The sequence below is a fragment of the Rhincodon typus genome, chromosome 8 (assembly GCF_021869965.1).
Source record: "Rhincodon typus isolate 14 chromosome 8, sRhiTyp1.1, whole genome shotgun sequence".
Lineage (NCBI taxonomy): Eukaryota > Metazoa > Chordata > Chondrichthyes > Orectolobiformes > Rhincodontidae > Rhincodon > Rhincodon typus.
The window spans coordinates 71,294,185-71,314,113 of NC_063339.1; the positions used below are offsets into that span (position 1 = coordinate 71,294,185).

A 19,929-nucleotide genomic window follows, 5' to 3' on the forward strand; every position below is an offset into this window, starting at 1 on the left:
ATAGAGGACAGTCGGTGAGGTACACAGAGGGTAATAGAGGACAGTCGATGAGGTACACACAGGGTAATAGAGGACAGTCGGTGAGGTACACAGAGGGTAATGGAGGACAGTTGGTGAGGTATAGAGGGGGTAATAAGGGCAGTTGGTGAGGCACACAGAAGGTAATAGAGGGCTGGCAGTGAGATACAGATGGTTATAGAGAGAAGTGAGTGTGATCGGACAGTTTTTATTTCCATTAAATTCAGGATACCTGATGGATTAAGGAAGATGTTGGCTGAACCACTTCCTGCTTATCTCAGCAAAACCCAATGATTAATTGGAAGTCAGTTATAAAGGAGAAAGTAGAGAGGAAGCAATTAAATATAGGGACAGGCTGAGAATGTGTAAATGTAAGATAGCTGGAACACTCATTGATACAGTGGTAAAGAGACAGCAGTCAGATGTACAGGGTGCCAGGAATATAACGCACAGTGAGATATACATTGTATTAGGGACATGCAGTGAGATGTACAGTATATCAGATACAGGCAAGCAGATGTAAAGTGTACCAGGGACAAACAGTGTAATATTCAGGGTAACAGAGTCATACAGCGAGGTCTACAGTGTAAAAAGGACAGGCAGGAAGATATACTGGGTAACAGGAATAGACCTGTGGGATATACAAGACATTAGAAACAGGCAGTGAGATATAGAGATCAGGGATAAACTGTATCAAAGATAAACATTAAGATATACTACGATGGTCAATAAATGCTAGCCTAGCCAATAACACACACATCTTGACAATGAATGTGTAAATAATATAGTGCAACAGTGACAGGCAGTGCCATGTACAGAGAAATACAGTGTAAGAAAAGCTAGCAGTGAGTTTTATCAAGGGCAACAGGGTCATAACCGAATTGGAGTCACAGTGATTCAAGAACCTCCTGAAGGGTTACTTTTGAAGACTTGACTTGAATGTACACAGACAAGGAATGGACGATAATGGGCAAGTCCTACCTGCGCCTTCCTGGGGTTTTGCGTTGAATTTGTGACAAGAATCATTTCATTATGCATTCAGTGTGAGAGAATGTGAACTCAATTTGTTTCATATACCAGTTGTCCGTAGTCTGGCTGGTACAGGGCTTTGTGGTTTAGCTCCAGTGAGAGAAAAGGCCATTCTAAGTCAACACCCAGAAAGAATAGGTCTCCCTCTTAAGTTATCTCTCAATGGTCTTAGTTTGATTATATTGTTTGATATGATATTGTATTATCAGATCATTCTGTGTGCTATCTGCTTTGTTTGCATCACACTAGCTGCATGAAGCTAGGGTCATCAGGACAAATGGTTTCACCACACAAGGCAGTAAGTTTGGGCTAAGCGTATCGTCAAGGTAACGGTGAGGCGAATGGATGTTGCACTTCAGATGGGAGAACATGTTGCGAGTCAACTTTTAACTTCCTGAGAACAGCGTCACACTTTCCAGTTCCTCAGCTGAATGCACTGAACACATGCAATGTAGCTGCAGGCAAGAAACACAGGGTATTTTGGTGAGGGGTTAGGGGGGAGGTGGTGGAAGGGGAGGTTAGTCAGCTGCCTTCCAATAAATAACACCGATTTTATTAAGCGTGTTGGCCTTGCCATTAACTGTTTGGGAAAAAAAATTGCCATAGTAACCAGTGTTCTAAATCATGCGCATAACAAATGAACAAAGTCCTAACCATGTCCTGAGCCATGGAACAAGGAAATTCTTTCAAAGGAGAGAACTGAAGAATTAATCGGCCTAATATTCAGTAATATGATCCCCAAGAGGGCCTGACAATAAATTGCCTTCAAATAATTGAAGACGTTTACTTCATATCCTTTGTTGCTTGCTGCTCTGACAACTGAGGAACAAGAAAGTACACCCTTCCTTAGCCAAAAAGAAAATCCTCTTCCTGAAAATGATCAGAATAAGCCTCCCTGCAGTATGAGGAAGCTGCTAACCGTGAACGATGCTATAGAGTATCGAGGCAGGAACGATAGAGCAAAAAGACAGCCAAGCTGGTAATATCCAATCAAAGCAGACTAATCTCCCAGTTGAGGCACTCCCTGTCGACATGAGGAGATCTTGCCCTAGTTCTCACAAAGATATATTTTCAACGATTGGCTCAGTGAAATTTAAGCAACAGTAAACCACAATAAAGATGTAAATCCTTATCACAGGTTGTAGTCTACTGAGCTGTGAGTATATAAAGCAATTGGCTTCAGAATGATCAAACTCAAGACCACCCACTACAATAGCCACTTTATTTAAATAGTGTCATCAATTAGTAAAATATCCCAGGGAGCTTCACAGCAGCATTATTAGGAACAAAATAACAAAGGAGCACTTAAGGAGGTGTTAGGAGAAGTGACCAATACAATGGTCTGAGAAGTAGGCAATGTCTAGAGGAAGGAGAACAAGATTGAGAGACAGAGTGTTTGGGGAAGAAATTGGAGATCATAGGGCCAAGGCAGACGAAGGCTTGTCTGCCAGTCGTGAGGTAATTAAAACCAAGGAGGCCAGGATTTGAGAATAGACATCAAAGGGTGGGGGCTGCTGATCACAGGATCGAGCTGCCTGCATTTAGCTTGCCCCATGCCCACAGATAGTGTTCTGAAGGCACTTACCTCATTGATCACAAACCTCCTACCCGAATCCCAGAAAACATGAGCTCCATGGGTTAGGATTAATAATGCTATTGAAACAGAAGCATATCTCCTTCTTAAAGATTTTAGGAATTGACCCATTTTGCTTGACCCATCCCTTCCCCAAAACCACCACTTCACTTATATACAGTCATATAGCGGAAACAGACCCTTTGGTCCAACCAGTCCATGCCAAACATAATCCCAAACTAAACTAGTCCCACCTGCCTGCTCCTGGCCAATGTCCCTCCAAACCTTTCCTGTTCATATATTTATCTAAGTGTCTTCTAAATGTTGTACCTGTGTCAGCATCCACCACTTCCTCGGGAAGTTCATTCCACAGGTGAACCACACTTTGTGTAAAAAAATTTGCCCCTAATGTCTTTTTAAATCTCTCTCCTCTTGCCTTAAAAATGTGCTCCCTAGCATTGAAATCCCCCATCCTGGAGAAAAGACACCTACTATTAACCCTGTCTATGCCCCTTATGATTTTATAAGCGTCTATAAACCTCTCAACCCCCTATGCTACAGTGAGAAAAGGCCCAGCCTATCCAGCCTTTCTTTATAACTCAATATTCATATCTGGCAACAGTCAGGTAAATCTCTTCTGAACCCTCTGTAGCTTAATATCCATCCTATAACAGGGTGACCAGAACGGGACACAGTACTCCAGAAGAGGCCTCACTAATGTCCTGTACAACCTCAACATGACTTCCCAACTCCTATTCTCAAAGACCTGAGCAATGAAGGCAAGTGTGCTAAATACCTTCTTAACCACCCTGTCTATATGTGCTGCAAACTTCAAAGAATTATGTAATGAACCTCTAGGTCTCTCTGTTCTACAATAGTACCCAAGGCCCTACCATTAATTGTATAAGTCCTGCACTTGTTTGTTTTACCAAACTGCAATACCTCACATCTATCCAGATTGAACTCCGTCTGCCATTTTTCAGCCCGTTGATCGATTTGATCAAAATCTGAATGTAATCTTAGAAAACCTTTTTCACTGTCTGCTATGCCACCAATTATGGTGTCATCCACAAAGCTACTGACCACGCCTTCTATAATGGCTGCATTCAAAAAGAAGAATTATTACATTAGCACCTCCAGCCCAATGAACATCCCACTTGTCTTTGGGGGTTAAAATTCTTCCCAGAGTCTTGGTGTTTAATAATATGAGACACCTTTGTTGGGTGAGTTGTACATGGTTCTAATGAAGGGGTCAGTGCTAGAGGGAGTGAGGAGTGTAGAATGATATGGACAAGATGCTATTGATCCATTATGAGGGGTTGTAAAGTGAGACAATTGAAGTGGAGGGAAAGCTATGAGATGCTAAAGGACATTGGTGGAGAAAAGGATAATCGTATTATGCTTGGAAGAGTAAATTATATATCAGTATTTGTGACATAGGAAAGAGAGAGAGCGAGAGACAGAGATAGGCAAGTACAGGGTAAGATAATAGGTTGGAGCTGGAAGTGTACAAAACTGCTAATTTGGTATTTCAGATTTCTGTACATTGGGTACTCCATCCAAATTTCCAGGGATGTTTTGTACTTGTGTCAAAATCTTCTATTGTCATATTAAAATTAGGCTCTGATGACCCATTTAGAAGTCTATACAATTTGTTTGTGTAAAACCTCCAGTCATCTATCTGCCCATGTAAAATAGATACTCAGAACAATCAGGTGTGTGATCTCAGGAAGTGCTTTTGATCAACCCCGTGGCAGAGATGTGTATGTCACTGTAAAAGCCATTATTTATTTTCCATCCCTAACTACCCTGTTTAAGAAAATAATGAACTGCCTTCTTGAGCTGCTGCAGTCTATGGGGTGCAGATACAATCACAGTGCCATTAGGGAGGAAGTTCTAGGATTTTAACCCAACAGCACTGAGGGAAGACTGATACCATTCCAACTCAGACAGTGCATGCTTTGGCAGGGAACTTACAGATGGTGATATGCCCATGTGTCTGCTACCTTGTCTTTCTAAATAAGTAAAAGCCATGGTTTTGGAAGGTACTTTTGGTGAGATGCTCCAGTGCCTTTTGTAGATAGTGTACACTGCTGCTGTACATCAGTGGTGTAAGGACTGAATATGGGGTGCCAATCAAGTGGCCTGTTTTGGCGTTGACTCTCTCAAGTTTTATTACAACTGTACTCATCCAGACAAGTGGGTAGTATGCCTTCACACTCCTGACTTGTGCCTTGTCGAAGGTGCTCAGGCTTTGGGGAGTCAGCAAGTGCATTGTCTGCCACAGATATCCTAGCCTTTGACTTGATCTTGTAGCCATTGTATTGATACTGGGAGGAATCAGCAATGGCAGTGCTGCTGAATGTCAAGGAAAGCTTTTGGGTCTCTCTTTTTGAAGATGGTCATTACTTGGCACATCTGTGATGGTTCAAGAAAACGTCTCACCACCTATCAAGGGCAGTTGGGTGAATGGCAATAAATGCTGCTCTAGCCAGCACTGCCTACATCCCATGAAAGAATAGTGAAGAAGAAAGACCTGGACATGAGCAACAACACCCAAAGGATTGATAATCACTGGCTCCATCTTTTAGGCTCTGATGGATTAGTCATCAAACCAATGCTCCTCACTAAATACAAACTGTCAAATTTTTCACAATTTTACTTCCATTCTAAAGTGAGGATGTTATAAAGGAGGACAGGAGGTAATGGGAGGGTGAGAGGGTGGAAACACTGTTTGCTCAGTGGCTGCAGTGTTTATATTGATTTATCCTCTTACCCTGATAGGAGGTCCCTTCTTGGCAGTTGCCAGTAACAGTCGGTGCTTTTGAGAGAACCGAGCTCAATGTTACTGGTACCTCAGGGGGCAAAGAGGGGAAAAGGCTGGGGGAGGTCACTTTCATTTCTTCCTGAGAAATGAGATAAAGTAATGATTTCTGAGACTTTGTCAATGCAGGGCCACTGGCTCCACTACATGTCACAGCCATGGCTCTGTGAGTAGCAGCCTCAACTCCTGAAGATTGTAGGTTGGAGTTTAAAATGTCTAAGTCTCTACAGTCTAATGCATATCCTCCAGGTGACATACTGCAAGGGTAGGGAGGAGTGCTGCACTGTCAGAGTTGTTGCTTTAAGAATGAGACCTGATGCCCTATCTGTCCTCATAAGCTGGTAAGTTCTCCCTGGTGTCTTTGCCAATATTTATCTCTCAACAAACTTCCTTGAAATAAATTAGCCAATCTTTTCCCTCTATTGCTATTTGCTTACGTTAGGTGGATTCGCCATGCTATATTGCCAGGGATGTGCAGGCTGGGTGGATTAGCCATGGGAAATGCAGGGCTACAGGGATAGGGTGGGAGGATGGTCTGGGTGGGATGCTTTTCGGAGGGTCAGTGTGGACTCAGTGAGCCGAATGGTCTGCTTCCACACTGTAGGGAGTTTATGATTCTATGAAGCTGACTGGGTGCAAAAACAAAAGCTGCTCAGTTTTAATCTTCCAATTATTTCTCTTACATCAACTCCTGGAGATTCCAGTAGTGGGTCAAAAACTTGAACTGTGATCCAGAGCTTTTTGTTTGAATTTAGTTCATTTTTCAGTGTGGATTGTATGTGCTGCAGTTAGAAATATGTGTTTTGCTCAGGGCATTGTTCCACTTCTCTCGTGTTACTGTTTGAAGTGCCTCGCCCTGTCTGAGTTTACTAGGGCATCTGACCTTGAATCTTGCTTTATATTTATGTGTTTTATATTTTTGCTGCTAGGTTATACAGTGCCAGGCATGGTTTGTGAATAAGGAGGGGGTAGGGCTAACCTTATTGGATAGTGATTGGAACATGGAGGATACTCTTAACATGGACTGTTTGGCAAGTCCCAGAGACTTTATTGTTTATTTTGTTCTTACTAAGTGAGCAAAACTGGCATTTATTGCCACCAAGGAGTACAAGAAAAGGAGGTGACCATTCAACTCCTGAGACCAGCTCTCCCAGTCAGTTAGATCATGCCTAAATTGTATCTCAGTTCCATTTACCTCCCTTGATACACTTACCCACCATAAATCTGTTGAGTTCAGTCTTTGAAAGTTAACCATGTGTGGGATTAGCAATGGCCAGCGGAGGGCAGAAACACTGGGAGATGGGGATTGGAGGGTGGTGGGAGAGTGTAAACGCTGCCCTGGGTATTAGGGATGGGAGGAAGAAGCGGAGTATAAACACGGCCCAAGGAGATCGTGTTTGGAGCAGAGGGAGTATAAATACTGTCCTGTGTGATGGGGGTTGGAGGGGGGTGGTGGGAGAAGAGTCTAAACAATGCCCTGGGTGATGGGGATTGAAGGAGTGGCGAGTGTAAACACTACCTTGGGTGAAGGGAATTGGAGGATGGGAGTATAAACACTGCCCTGGGAGTTGGGGATTGAAGGAGGGGCAGTGTGAACATTCTGTGGATGTCTTTGCACACGATAAAGGCCTCAGGGTATTTGCCCTCTTATACCCTTTGAACTGAGCCTGTAGTTGTGTCTGTTTCTGAGCTAGAAACTTGAGACAGCCTGGAAATATTTTGTCAAAAAACATTTTCTCAGTGTTAACAAGTTTGAGATACAGGAAGGGCAAGCATAACAGCCATAGTCCACTGTTATGGTGGTTAATTATACCATGGGTTGGCAACTTGATTTGTGAGTGAATTCAAGTTTGATAGTCTTTGCGCTCTATTGTGATATGGCAACACATTTTATTGCTTTTAGATCGAGAAATGTAGGCGAAGGGCCACAGCCTTTACAATGTAGCTTGTCAACAAGGTCAAATATTGAGAGAAGATAACATTAAAAATCAGAGCTTGCAGTTTAAACATCTTTAACTGTTGAAGAGAAAGAGAGCTCAAGGAAGGAACGCTGAGGGAAGGGGAGCTGAGGAAGGGGTTGATGGTGTGGGAGGGAAGGAGGGAGATCTGAAGAAAGGATGTTGAGCTCAGGAGGGGTGAGCTGACGAGGAGGGCAAGCTGAGGAAGGAAAGGAAGAGGGAGGGAGCTGAGGTAGAGAAGACCCATCCATTGGGATTGAGTCCTCAGTGAAAGTGGGTTTGATGGTGTGTCAGTGTGATTGAGACAGGGAGAGAGAGTAGTTGATTTTTAACCTAAAAAGGATTCAAGAGGAGGTTATAACTTGTGATCAGGAAAAGCTACAGCATTAACACAGGAAGGCAGACGCCCAGGGGTTTGATTGACTCATGGGGCAATTTGAAATGGTCTTGGAACTGAAAGCTACACTGCATCAGTCAGCGTGGAACCAGAGACTGCACTCCATTCCCAACTAAATGTTTCGTATTAACCCATTTGTGGGCATTGCTAGCTGGCCAGCATTGATTTCCCGTCCCTTATTGCCCTTGAGAAGGTGGTGGTGAGCTGCCTTCTTGAACCACTGCAATCCACCTGCTGTGGGTTGACCCACAATGCTGTTAGCGAGGAATTCCAGGATTTTGACTGAGCAACATTGAAAGAATCTAGATATATTTCCAAGTCAGAATGGTGAGTGGCTTGGGCAGGGGTGGATCTTGCAAGTGGTGGTGTTCCCATGTAACTGCTGCCCTTGTTCTTCTAGATGGAAGTGCTCATGGGTTTGGAAGGTGCTGTCTAGGAATCCTTGGTTAATTTCTGAATTGCAACTTGTTGCTGTTGAGTGTCACTGGTGGAGGGAGTGGATGCTTGTGGATGTGGTGCCAGTCAAGCGGGCTGTTTTGTCCTGGATGGTGTCAAGCTTCTTGAGTGTTATTGGAGCTGCACCCATCCAGGCAAGTGGGGAACATTCCATCACACTCCTGACTTGTGTCTTTTAGATGGTGGATAGGCTTTGGGGGGTCAGGAGGTAAGTTACTCACTGCAGTATTCGTGGCCTCTGACATGTCCTTGTAGCGACCTATGTTTATATAGTGAGACCAGTTGAGTTTCTGTCAGTGGCAACCCCAAGACTTTGATAGTGGTGGATTCAGTGAAATAACACTGTTGAATGTCAAGGGGTGGTGGTTAGATTGTCTTTTATGGGAGATAGTCATTGTCAGGCATTTATGTGGCATGAGTGTTACTTGCCACTTGTCAGCCCAAACTTGGATATTTTCCAGATCTTGCTGCATTTGACCATGGACTGCTTCAGCATTTGAAGAGTCATGAATGGTGCTGAACATTGTGCAACCACCAGTGAATGTCCCCAGTTCTGACCTTATGATGGAGGGGAGGTCATTGATGAAGCAGCTGAAGGTGGTTGGGCCTAGGACACTATCCTGACTGACCTCCAACAACCACAATCATCTTCCTATATGCCAGGTTTGACTCTGACCAGTGGAAAATGTGCCCCTTGATACTCATTGATTCTATTTTTGCTCAAGGCTCCTTGATGTTATACTCAGTCAAACGCGGCCTTGATGTCAAGGGCTGTCACTCTCATTTCACCTCTGTTATTCTGCTCTTTTGTTCATGTTTGAGCCAAGGCTGTAATGAGATCAGGAGCTGGGTGGCCCTGGCAGAACCCAACCTGGGCGTCACTGAGCAGGTTATTGCTGAGCAGGTGCTGCTTGATAGCGCTGTTGATAACACCTTCCATCACTTTACTGATGATCGAGAGGAGGCTCATGGGGCAGTAATTGACCGGATTGGATTTGTCCTGCTTTTTGCGTACAGGACATACCTGGGCAATTTCCCACATTGTGGGTTGATGTCACTGTTGTAAATGTACTGGAAGAGCTTGGCTAGGGGAGCGGCAAGTACTGGAGCACAAGTTTCCAGTACTATTGCTGGACTGTTGTCAGGGCCTGAAGCCTTTGCTGTATCCAGTGCCTCCATCTGTTTCTTGATATCACGTGGAGTGAATCGAATTGGCCGAAGACTGATATCTCAGACTGGTGATGCAGGGGACCACTGGAGGAGGCTGAGATAGATCATCTACTCGGCACTTCTAGCTGAAGGTTGCTGCAAGTGCATCAGCCTTATCTTTTGCAACGGCATGTTGGACTCTTCCATTATTGAGGATGGGGATATTTGTGAAGCCTCCTCCTCCAGTGATTGTTTGTCTATCACTACTCATGACTGGATTTGGCAGGACTGCAGACATTAGGTCTGATCTGTTGGTTGTGGCATCTCTTAGCTCTGTCTTTCACTTGCTGCTTATACTGTTTGGCGTGCACAAGTCCTGTTTGGTAGCTTCAACTGGTTGACACCTCATTTTTAGTTGCTCCTGGCATTATCTCCTGCACTCTGTATTGAACCAGGGTTGATCCCCTGGCATGATGCTAATAATTGAGTGAGGGATATGTCAAGCCATGAGGTTGCAGATTGTGCTGCATACATATGAAATACATATATGTGCTTTCGAATGGATAAAGGTTTGCATTTATATATTTCCTTTCACAACTCCAGGGGACCCAAAAGGGGTTTACACCCAATTAAGGGTTTTTGAAGTGTAGTTGTTGTTATAATCTGTTACAATCAGCAGCCAAATTGAACATAGCAAGGTCCTACAGGCACCAGGGTGATAATGGGCAGGTGTCTGCGTGGGTTTCCTCCGGGTGCTCCACTTTCCTCCCACAGTCCAAAGATGTGCAGGTTAGGTGGATTGGCCATGCTAAATTGCCTGTAGTGTTCAAGGGATGCCTGGATTAGTGAGGTTAAAGGGGAATGGGTCTGGGTGGGATGCTCCGAGGGTCGATGTGGACTTGTTGGACCGAAGGGCCTGTTTTCACACTATAGGGATTGTATGATATTCTATGATAAATATTGGCAAGGACACTGAGGAGAATTTTGTTTTTATATATCTGAGAGGGCAGACGGAGTCTCACCTGACAGTGGCCATGTCAGCCCACACTGAGAATTAACATCGTCTCGTATCGGGAAACACCTCACATCCGAGTTTCCTCCTGGATCATGTGCTTATGGAGCCCTGTGTTTGTGCATTTACATCAGCTGGCCCTGTCACTGTAACTCTTGTGCTTATAATATCTGGGTGATACTATATCTGTGATCCTCACGGCCACAGGGATGAACATTCTCTTGGAATTGAATACCAGTGGGTGATTTGTTTTCCTTCCTGCTCAGCATCATTTTGCCCTTGACTGACATTTAACAGGGTATATTTGTAATTATTTCTGTCACGTGGCTTAATTGCTGAGCAAAGTGTGCAATTCTGTTCCTGTTTGTTGCTGTGTAATCCTTTCAAGTCATTATGCGTTTTAAGCTATGTACCTCTTGGCTTATTTATAACTTGGGCTGTCCCTGGCACCCAGCTGTTGTCTGCTCTCATGTTGGGAGATGTTTGGCAAGGAGGCGTTATGAATTAGACTGGCTAAAACATTCAGCCCGTTTCACCTCCACATACCATGGCCCCCAAAGAGTTAACAGCTTTGAACCACGTTCCGACGCTCAGTGCCTTTCTTATTTGGGTCACATCTTTCAAAAAAAAACAGGTGGCTTCCTGGCCTGGGAGAAGGAGCTTCTTACGTCAACACCATCCCGATAAACAATGAACATCTGTCTCCCTCGCAGCTGTTATCATCTCACACCCCCTCCATGGGAACTCCTCCCGATAGCCCAACTCTTTGGCAATCCGCCTTCAGAACCCATGACGCTGAGCTGGCTCCACTTTAATCCAAGTGACTGGCCTTGTTCTCCTTCACCATGGTCCTCTCAATAGTCCTGTCTCATCGCTGAGCTGGAAGGTCATTTGTATGGGGCCCAGACCCGCAGGCTTAAACCCGGCTGGAGGTCTGAGTGAGCAAGTGCTGTACAGAATAGTGTATTTACAGTTGAGACTCTGCCCTCCCCCAGGTGGATGTAAAAGGTTGTGTGTTGGCACCATTCATAAAATAGCAGAGTCCTCCCTCTTGCCCTGGCCAATATTTATCCCTTGTCCAACCTCTCATCACAGAATCATTAATAAAGTGCTGTTTGTGGGAGCTTGCTGTGCACTAACTGGCTACCACTTTCCCCGCGTTACAACGGTGGCTGTAACACTGAAATGCCGGCTGTGAAGCACTTTGAAATGCTCCAAGGTCTCGAGAGGCGCTATATAAGTGCAGCAAACTTTTCATTGATGAAAGAGGCATTTCCCTCTCTCTCAGGTGACAGAGCAGGTGACATAGGCAAGTCTGCAATGACCGTTATTATCCAGGAGCCTGTCCCACTCAGCCAATGCATATGATAATCAGAAACTGCTGGAAAGCGCTGGGTAGATCAAACAGCATCTGCTGAGTGAGAAACGCGGTTAACATTAGAGATTCTCGCCATCTATGATCAAATACAAATCCGAGAAAAATGGGATTACATACATAAGTTTAAAAATGATTTATGGTATGGCCAGGCTATAACACTGTTTGTGCTCTGTTTTAGCTCCTCCCATCCTGTTGCTTCTAAATCTACCATCATAACCCTCACGTCTCTTCTCCCTCAACCTTGTCAAATTTTTACTTTAAATGTATCAATCATTCCCTGTGATACTGAGTTCTCCCCATTGTTTGGCTAAACAGGTTTCTTTCATCAGCTATCTCCAGACTCCCGGAAGTCAGTCATCCTCACTTCTGAGTAATAACTGGTAATAATATAGATGAAATTTGGCTAGAATCTAAATGGCTAGAAATTTGGCTAGAATGCACCTAACCAAAGCACAGGTTTGGGGTGTAATGTACACAAGGTAGCAAAAAGTCTACCTTTGAGTAACAGAAACCCTGTAGAGTTACAAATTGAGTTAACTTGTGCCCTGAATAAACATTTAACAGTTACACAGTGATTGATCCCCACACTGTTTAAATAAAAGCAGGGAGCCTGTACAATTGCAATACAAGCAGTGGCCAGGATTTTGTAATAGAAATACTGCAGAAGCCATCACTGCTCATCATTGTTATGAAGTAAATGCAACAGCAATTCCCATTGTCCGAACATATGCAGCTAAACAAGGAACGTGCTACCAACTGGCTTTGTGACTCAGGTGTCACACCTTACACCTACACTCACATCCATTACTGGCATGCAGTTGGACTACTTATCCACTAGGCACCCACTGACCATAGCAGAAAAAGTAAGGACTGTGCTTCTGGGTATGTGCTGTCTGTTGGATGTTCCTTATTCTGAACAGCAATGCTCTCCTTCTGACCATCATTCTGCTTTTGTAATTTAGTTACCCATTCCCTTAATCCTTTGTATATTTTATTCACCTATAAGGCACACATGTACAACATTGGCCAACTTACCCCAGACTCCTTCAGCTTAATTTTGCCTTTCTGAACCACTTTAGAAAGCCAATCAATGATACTCTCTTCAATCTCTGATGTACTTTTCTTTCTACAATCCTCAGAATACTGATCAGCTCTGACGTGCCTGCTTTCTCTATCAGCCATTCCCAGTTAAATACCAATACTGTTGATACTCCTGTATTTCATTAGGTATGTCTCCGTTGATGTATGACTAAGACTATTACCTTTCAAGCTGAACAGTGATCCTAATCCTGGAGCCACTGTTACATTTTGGCTGTGGAATCACCGTTTTTCAAAAGAAGGAATTAAAATCATAGGTGATTACAAAGAAGTTTTCAAAGGAGCAATATCTTTGACATGATACATAAGCTAAATAGACAAGGAAAGGCATATGACTAGTGAGTTTGTGAGTTTTTTTCTCTAGTCCCAGATTGGATGGGGGAAGCAGGGGGATACTGAACTCCATGGCTGGGGAAGAGGTCTCCTCAGATCCATTTATTGGTCTTGAATCAGAAAAAATGATGAACAAAGCTGACCTCTGTAGCTGGACATTGCAGTCTCTTCTGTTCTCATGACTCCTGACCAAATCAAAGTGTTAAGCCAAAGCCAGGCTGAATCATTTCATAGAGCTCTCCTCTGTTCCAAGCTTTCTTGATTAACCGACATGTTAGATGAGAACCAGTATTGGTCCACTTCAAGAAACACTTTCTTGTCCAGAATGATCTTTTCTTCTCAAGGCTGCATTTATGTGAAGATGGCTTCTGAAGAATGGTTACTGGACTCAAAATGTTAACTCAGCTTTCTTTCCACAAATGATGCCAGACCTGCTGTGTTTCTTGAGCAATTTCTGTTTTTGTTTCTGCATTTATATACCTTGATTCTGGATGTCTTAAGTCAATCACCTAATCAGTTGTGCATTACTAAGGGACTGGTTTTTAAAGTAATCCCTCATTTCCATCAGGACCGTGAAGTTATTTTGTGGCTCATCGCTTGCTAGGTCATGCTGTTTTGCTTTGGCTGTGACCGTTGATTTACATGTGGGTCATGAGAACTCCCCTTATCAGGTATAAGAAGGTCTTGTTTTAGAGTCTGACCTTGGCAGAGATAACAACCTACATTATTGTGTGTTTGTCAACTCAGAAAGTATGCTTCCTGAGCGTGAGAGAGAGAAACCTATTCCTTTGATATTCAATAAATTTCTTAACATTTTCCAAGCTTAATGGACAGTGATTTATTACTGGGATTTTTTTTTGGCTTTAATCATTGAAAGTGGCAGAGAAGACTGAGAAAGTGACAATTAAAGGTTACAGGATCCTGAGCTTGATAATTGGATACATAGAGTACTTAAACAAGGAAGTTATTGTGAACATATCAGAAAACATCAGTTCAGCTTCAGCTGCACTATTATACCCAATTCTGAGCTCCACAGCTGAGCAAGGCTCTGAAGGTATTGCAGACAGTGTATGGTTCCAAATGGGCTTTAGAGACTTCTGTTACGTGGATGGGTTGGTGAAGCTTGAGGGATAATTTGATTGAGGTGTGCCAACTCATGAAGTTTTTGGACAGAGTAGATAGCGAGAAACTGTCCCACTGGGCGGAAACATTGAGAACCAGACGATGTTAATCCAAGGAGATTTACGAAATAACATGGGGGAAACACAAGAAAGAAAGTTTACACAGCGATTGACTCGGATCTGGAACGCAGTGTCTTGAGATTGTGATAGAGATGGGTCTTTAGAAAGGAATTGGATAATTATCTGAAGACAAAGAAATTATAAGGATAGGTTAGAATGTGCTGAATAGGTCTTGAAGAAAGTCAACAGGTAGACAGAAGTTACATATGGTTTCTTGCACTGTACCCAGTCTATTTTGATCCTACTTCTTAGCTACTGGAGGTGGAGAAAAGGAGTGCAGTGAATCTACTTCAAGGGATTGTGTGGACATTTAAACAAGGATAACATTAGAGATATTTTCTAATCAACCTGTTCAGAGATATTACTGCACACTGCTGGCACAGTGGGACTTGAACCCAGGTCTCCTACTTTAGAGGTAGGGTCACTGTCACTGTGAGACAGGAGCACCAATGAGGCTAGCTTTACTTTTTCTCTTTCTTTTCTTCATCTTCACTATTCAGCAATGCTATTACACCCCTCTGGATTTTTTTATTTATTTACCAGCATCAAATCACCCCAGTTACTAATTAATGTAACAATTAACAAGACACTGAGGCAGTGCAACAGTAACAGATGCAGGGGAGGGTAGAGAAAGAGGGAGAGAGCTAAATTAGAGTGGTGTTGGAGGAGGAAATAAAGCACTCTAACCCCTGCATTGACTGCCTCTCACTAAAGGCATTGAGAGTATTGGTGCATACTCCCTTCTCCAAAGATAGTCAGGCACCAACATAACCACATAGAGTTAAAATATGGAAGATGTACCTGTAGAGCTGTACAAAGCCTTTGTCAAGCCTCTACAAGCCATTTGTAGATACTTTATTCAACCCGTACAGACATATTGTGACACTGCTCCAGAGCAGGTGGGACATGAACACAGGCTGTCTGGACCAGATACAGGGACACTACAACTCAGCCACTGAAGATCCAATGAGACTAGCTTAAATATTATAGATTTAATCCTTAGCAGCTAGAGAATCAGGCCTGAGGAAAGCCCTAATTGGAGGATGAGTGGTTTTACAGCACAGTTTGTGGGCCTGGAGCAGTACAGTTTCTTTGTCACGGTCTCCAAGCTATGTTTCACCTCCTCCAGGGTTTTCATGTCTCAATGAGGGCTCTTTGCTCTGATTGCTGGACGACCCACTCTATTACCTGCCCTCCTCATGCATACACCACCAGAACCATAAAGAGGTCAGCAAGAAAGACCCCGAAATATTGCTGAGGAAAGGTCACCAGACCCGAAACATTAACTGTTATTTCAATTCATAAATGCTGCCAGACCTGCTGAGCTTTTCCAGCCGATTTCTGTTTTTGTTCCCGAAATATTGCACGTTGTCACTCAAATGCTCATAAGAAGTCAGCGTAATGCTGCAAACCACAAGATCCAGGCCAATATTTGAGGAATAAGCAGAAGGTCTTTCAATAATATATATTTAAAAAGGCTTCACTCGCAGCATGGAAAACTCAAGAACATGATTGAGCAGTCATAAGGCTTGCTCGCCCAAAGGATCCCCATTCCTGGTTTTGACGCCCCCTGGCCTGAAAGAAAAATCTTGCATTTATATAGCACCTCTCACAATCTCCGCCAATGAAGTCCACTTGGAGTGTCGGAAATATGGCAGCCATTTTATGCACAGCAAGCTCCCACAAGCAGCAATGTGACGTGGACAGCTAAGTCTCGTTTAGTGATGTTGGTTGAGGGACAAATATTGGCGAGGGCACCAGACAGCTCTTTGAACTAGTGCTTTGAGATTCACTGTCAGGACAGATAAAGGTCCCAGTTTTAACATCTTATCTGAAAGGTGGAAGCCACGAACAATGGGAACGTGCCGGTTACCTGAATGGTGTAATTACTCTCTTACCCTGGGCTCTTTTCCCTTCGCAGGAATGGAGTGAGAACCTTGCCCGACTGGCACAGCTGAGGGCAGGCAGCTGCCACAGGAACGAACAGGAACGGTGGGCTCAGAGAGAAGAAGAAGAAGAAGAAGAAGAAGGGGAGATTGGCTGGAATTATCACGCCTCACCAGCTGGGACGTTGTCTGTCTCTGAGGTTGTTGACCTGTGGTTTCGGGAGGCTCAGAATTATCACTACCACATGGGTCAGTGCAAGTACAACGCTTCCTGCCACCATTACACTCAGGTCGGTATGCCCAAGCTGAGCAAACTGGCTGCACGGATACAAGGCCATACAATCACCACGTGTTTTACTGTCCATCTTAAGTTAACCAGCTGATTCTTAAAGAAATAAATCTCTGCCCTTTGTCACTCTACAGGTGCATAAGTGTAACCCAACTAGTTTAGCGCTGAGTGTGCTCTTATGTACCACAATTTCCTGTTCTGTGCCATTCACCAGCCTGGGTTATGTCCTACCTTACCTCATGCCATACCCTGTTTTCCAGGGAAGCCATTTGGTGAAAGATAAGATTGGAAGCTAATCTCTTTCTGTATGTACTTACAGAGTTGCACATTGCGAGCCTACCCCTCTCAATACAAACAATCACAGGTTTTCCTTTTCAATCGACCAGGTCAGAGATTTTGTGACACAGCCCGGCAGCAGGTGGGGCCTGAATCCTTGCCTCCTTGCTCTGAGGTAGGGACACTATCAGAGCCTTTTTTTAGAAGGCAGGTGCAGAGAGATACAAAAACAGAAGTTGCTGGAAAAGCTCAGCAGGTCTGGCAGTGTCTGTGAAGGAAAAACTCAAGAGTTAACATTTCGGGTCCGGTTCTGAGGAAGGGTCACCGGATCCAAAATGTTAACTCTGATTTTTTTCTTCACAGATGCTGCCAGACCTGCTGAGCTTTTCCAGCAACTTCTGTTTTTGTTCCTGATTTACAGCATCTGTAGCTCTTTTGGTTATTTATTAAGTGCAAAGAGGTGATGTGAGTATCCTCTGCTGGAAGCAAAGACTTACTGCACCTAGTATTCCCAGGTAGTTTCCCCATCCAACTACTAAATAGCCATTCATCTACTTAGCTTTTTGGGCATGTGTCCATTTAAAAGGGCTCAAGTGAATGCCCGAGCCAACTCCTGCCACTGGCATATAACTAAATGCAATTAACAACCAATTAACTGTTCTGTGCTAATCCTCCCCTGTCATTTCCTCTGCCCCTTCCCTGTGCCATTCTCTGTGTGTTCTGTCCTGCCCTGTGTTCTTCACCCTCTGCTCTGCCTCTAAATTCTGCTCAATCCCAGTTACAGATGGCAGTCTAGAATCCAGCTCATGGAAGACATGTGAAAGGAGGAGGAGGTGGAGGAGGAGAGGACTTTAATGTTCTTGAATTTATTTCTTTTTAACAGCTTGTCTGGGCAACCACCAGCAAAGTCGGGTGTGGGAAACATATTTGTTTTCAGAATGGAGAATGGACGGAGATTGTTATCTGTGCCTATTCGCCAGGGTAAGACCCTATTAATGGTACAATTATCGTACTCTAGTTAGGCATGTTCTACAAATTGAAATCACATAGGTTCCTCACTACAATGGCCCATTTGCCAGTTGGGTGTCTGAAAAGTCCTTCTTGCTGAAACTGCACATTTCCAAAATGGAATAGATTCTTCATTACCCAATTAGATCATTCTATTCTATCAGTCTTGGCCTTTTTTCCACCTCCAGTATTTAAATAACTAAACGAGATTTCAACTTTATTTTCAAAATAGAGTCTGTTTACAGTTTACTCTGTCTCCTTTTTATTGTGTACCCAGTTTTGTTGACATCTTAAAGTTTTTTTGTTAAAAGAGATGAGATGTCAAAGGTCTTGGATGTGGCTTAGCCTTTGACTTAGAAGATGTTATGATGACCAATCTTAACACTGAAGTACTTAAGACAGCTTTTTCTTTTAATTCAAAAATATGTTGTGTTTAAAAGGAAGACTGTAACAGGTAAACTGCAGATTTAAATTCAGTGACCGGCAAAATCCTATGTGAAGCTAACCAAATGTCACACTCGTAAATTGTCAGGGGGACTTCAAACAAGGAGGGACTTAACAAGAAGAAATAATGAGAGGATTGACTATCTCCCCTCTCTTTGCGGGAAATCAAGCCTTGTTTTACCATCCAAGAATATACAAAATGGGTTAAAAAGCCAGTTTCAATACTACTGGAGTGGACGAGTGGGACTAAACACGACTGTGTGTACTAGGCTGGGCTCAAGCATTAGTTAGTCCAAGAACTATCTCCTAGTTATCCTTGTGTTGCAAGTAAAGACTCTCTTGGTAAAGTAACTCTGAGCACTACAAACCGGTTAAAAAGAACAGGGGACAGCAAAAGAATGACATCCTGAATGCTGGAGTTCAGTCAGGGTTGAAATGCAGTAGAACTACAGAATCTCAACCAATCTGCAAAACCAAGTACCATGAGATCAATTGTTCACAAACTAATGTCAATGCTCTTGGTAACTTATACTGCGCCAGTCATAATGCTTTTCTACCTGCTCTGCATGAACAATTCAGAAACTGATCAGTATATCTTTTCTTTTAGCTATTTCTTTCAGACTCCCCTCTTATTTCAAACCTGTGTGTATGTGTGCTGCGTTAGCAATTTTTCTTAGCGTTTCATAATTAATGAAATCATACTTCTTGTTATTTCAGGAAAGCCGAGTTAAATTAGCTCCTTTTAAAGCATAAATTCATTACAGGAAGTGGTGCAGGCTGGTACAATTACAACATTTAAAAGGATGAGTACATGAATAGGAAGGGTTTGGAGGGATATGGCCAAATGCTGGCAAATAAGACTAGATTAATTTAGGGTTTATAGCTGGCATGGACGAGTTGGACCGAAGGATCTGTTTCTGTGCTGTGTAACTCTATGACTGTGACTCTATGGTGAGGGAGAAAGGTACCAACATGGCAAGGGATATGTTTTAATGCAACCAATTGAGGAGGTGGGTGAATAAAGAAGGGGAGCCAGTTCGGGGTTCCTCTTCTAGCGCTGTAATCAATTGGAGAACCTTGCCCGAAGTCTGGTCATAGCAAACCATCTGGTTGTAACAGGATTGTTGGCTTGCTCGCCGAGCTGGCTGGTTATTGTACAGACGTTTTGGCACCATGCTACATAGCATCATCAGTGCAGCCTCCGATGAAGCGATGTTGTTCTCCTCCATTTGGTATTTATGTGACTCGGCCTGTTAAGTTGGGTTGTGTCATTTCCGGTTCTGTTCTGCATGGGTTTGTAGTTGGCGAGCAAGTGAACGACCTCATCCACAAACTGAGCTATAAATCTTTGCAAGAAGGTTGTAACAAATTGGGGTCTCATCTAGAATTTGAACCTAGAATTAGAGTAGGTAAATTTTCATTTTGGAAAGAAACTGCAAACTCTTTCATGGATTTGTTTTTCTATGGTACAGAAGTGTCTTCATTGGATGGCACAGTGTTTCCAGCAGATTTAAACATTCTATCCCTCACATAGTTAAAAGAGTAAGCATAGCACGTACA

The 19,929-nt window shown here is 43.4% G+C and overlaps 1 protein-coding gene across 1 annotated transcript in view; it reads left to right on the forward strand.

Annotated features, from left to right (window-relative positions):
- Positions 1–19,929, forward strand: part of LOC109918567 (C-type lectin domain family 18 member A-like) — a 38,013-nt gene that overhangs the window by 5,378 nt on the left and 12,706 nt on the right. The window contains exons 3-4 of the mRNA XM_020518494.2: positions 16,388–16,642; positions 17,801–17,898. Of these exons, the coding sequence (XP_020374083.1) occupies positions 16,388–16,642; positions 17,801–17,898 (353 nt within the window). The remainder of the gene's footprint in view (positions 1–16,387; positions 16,643–17,800; positions 17,899–19,929) is intronic.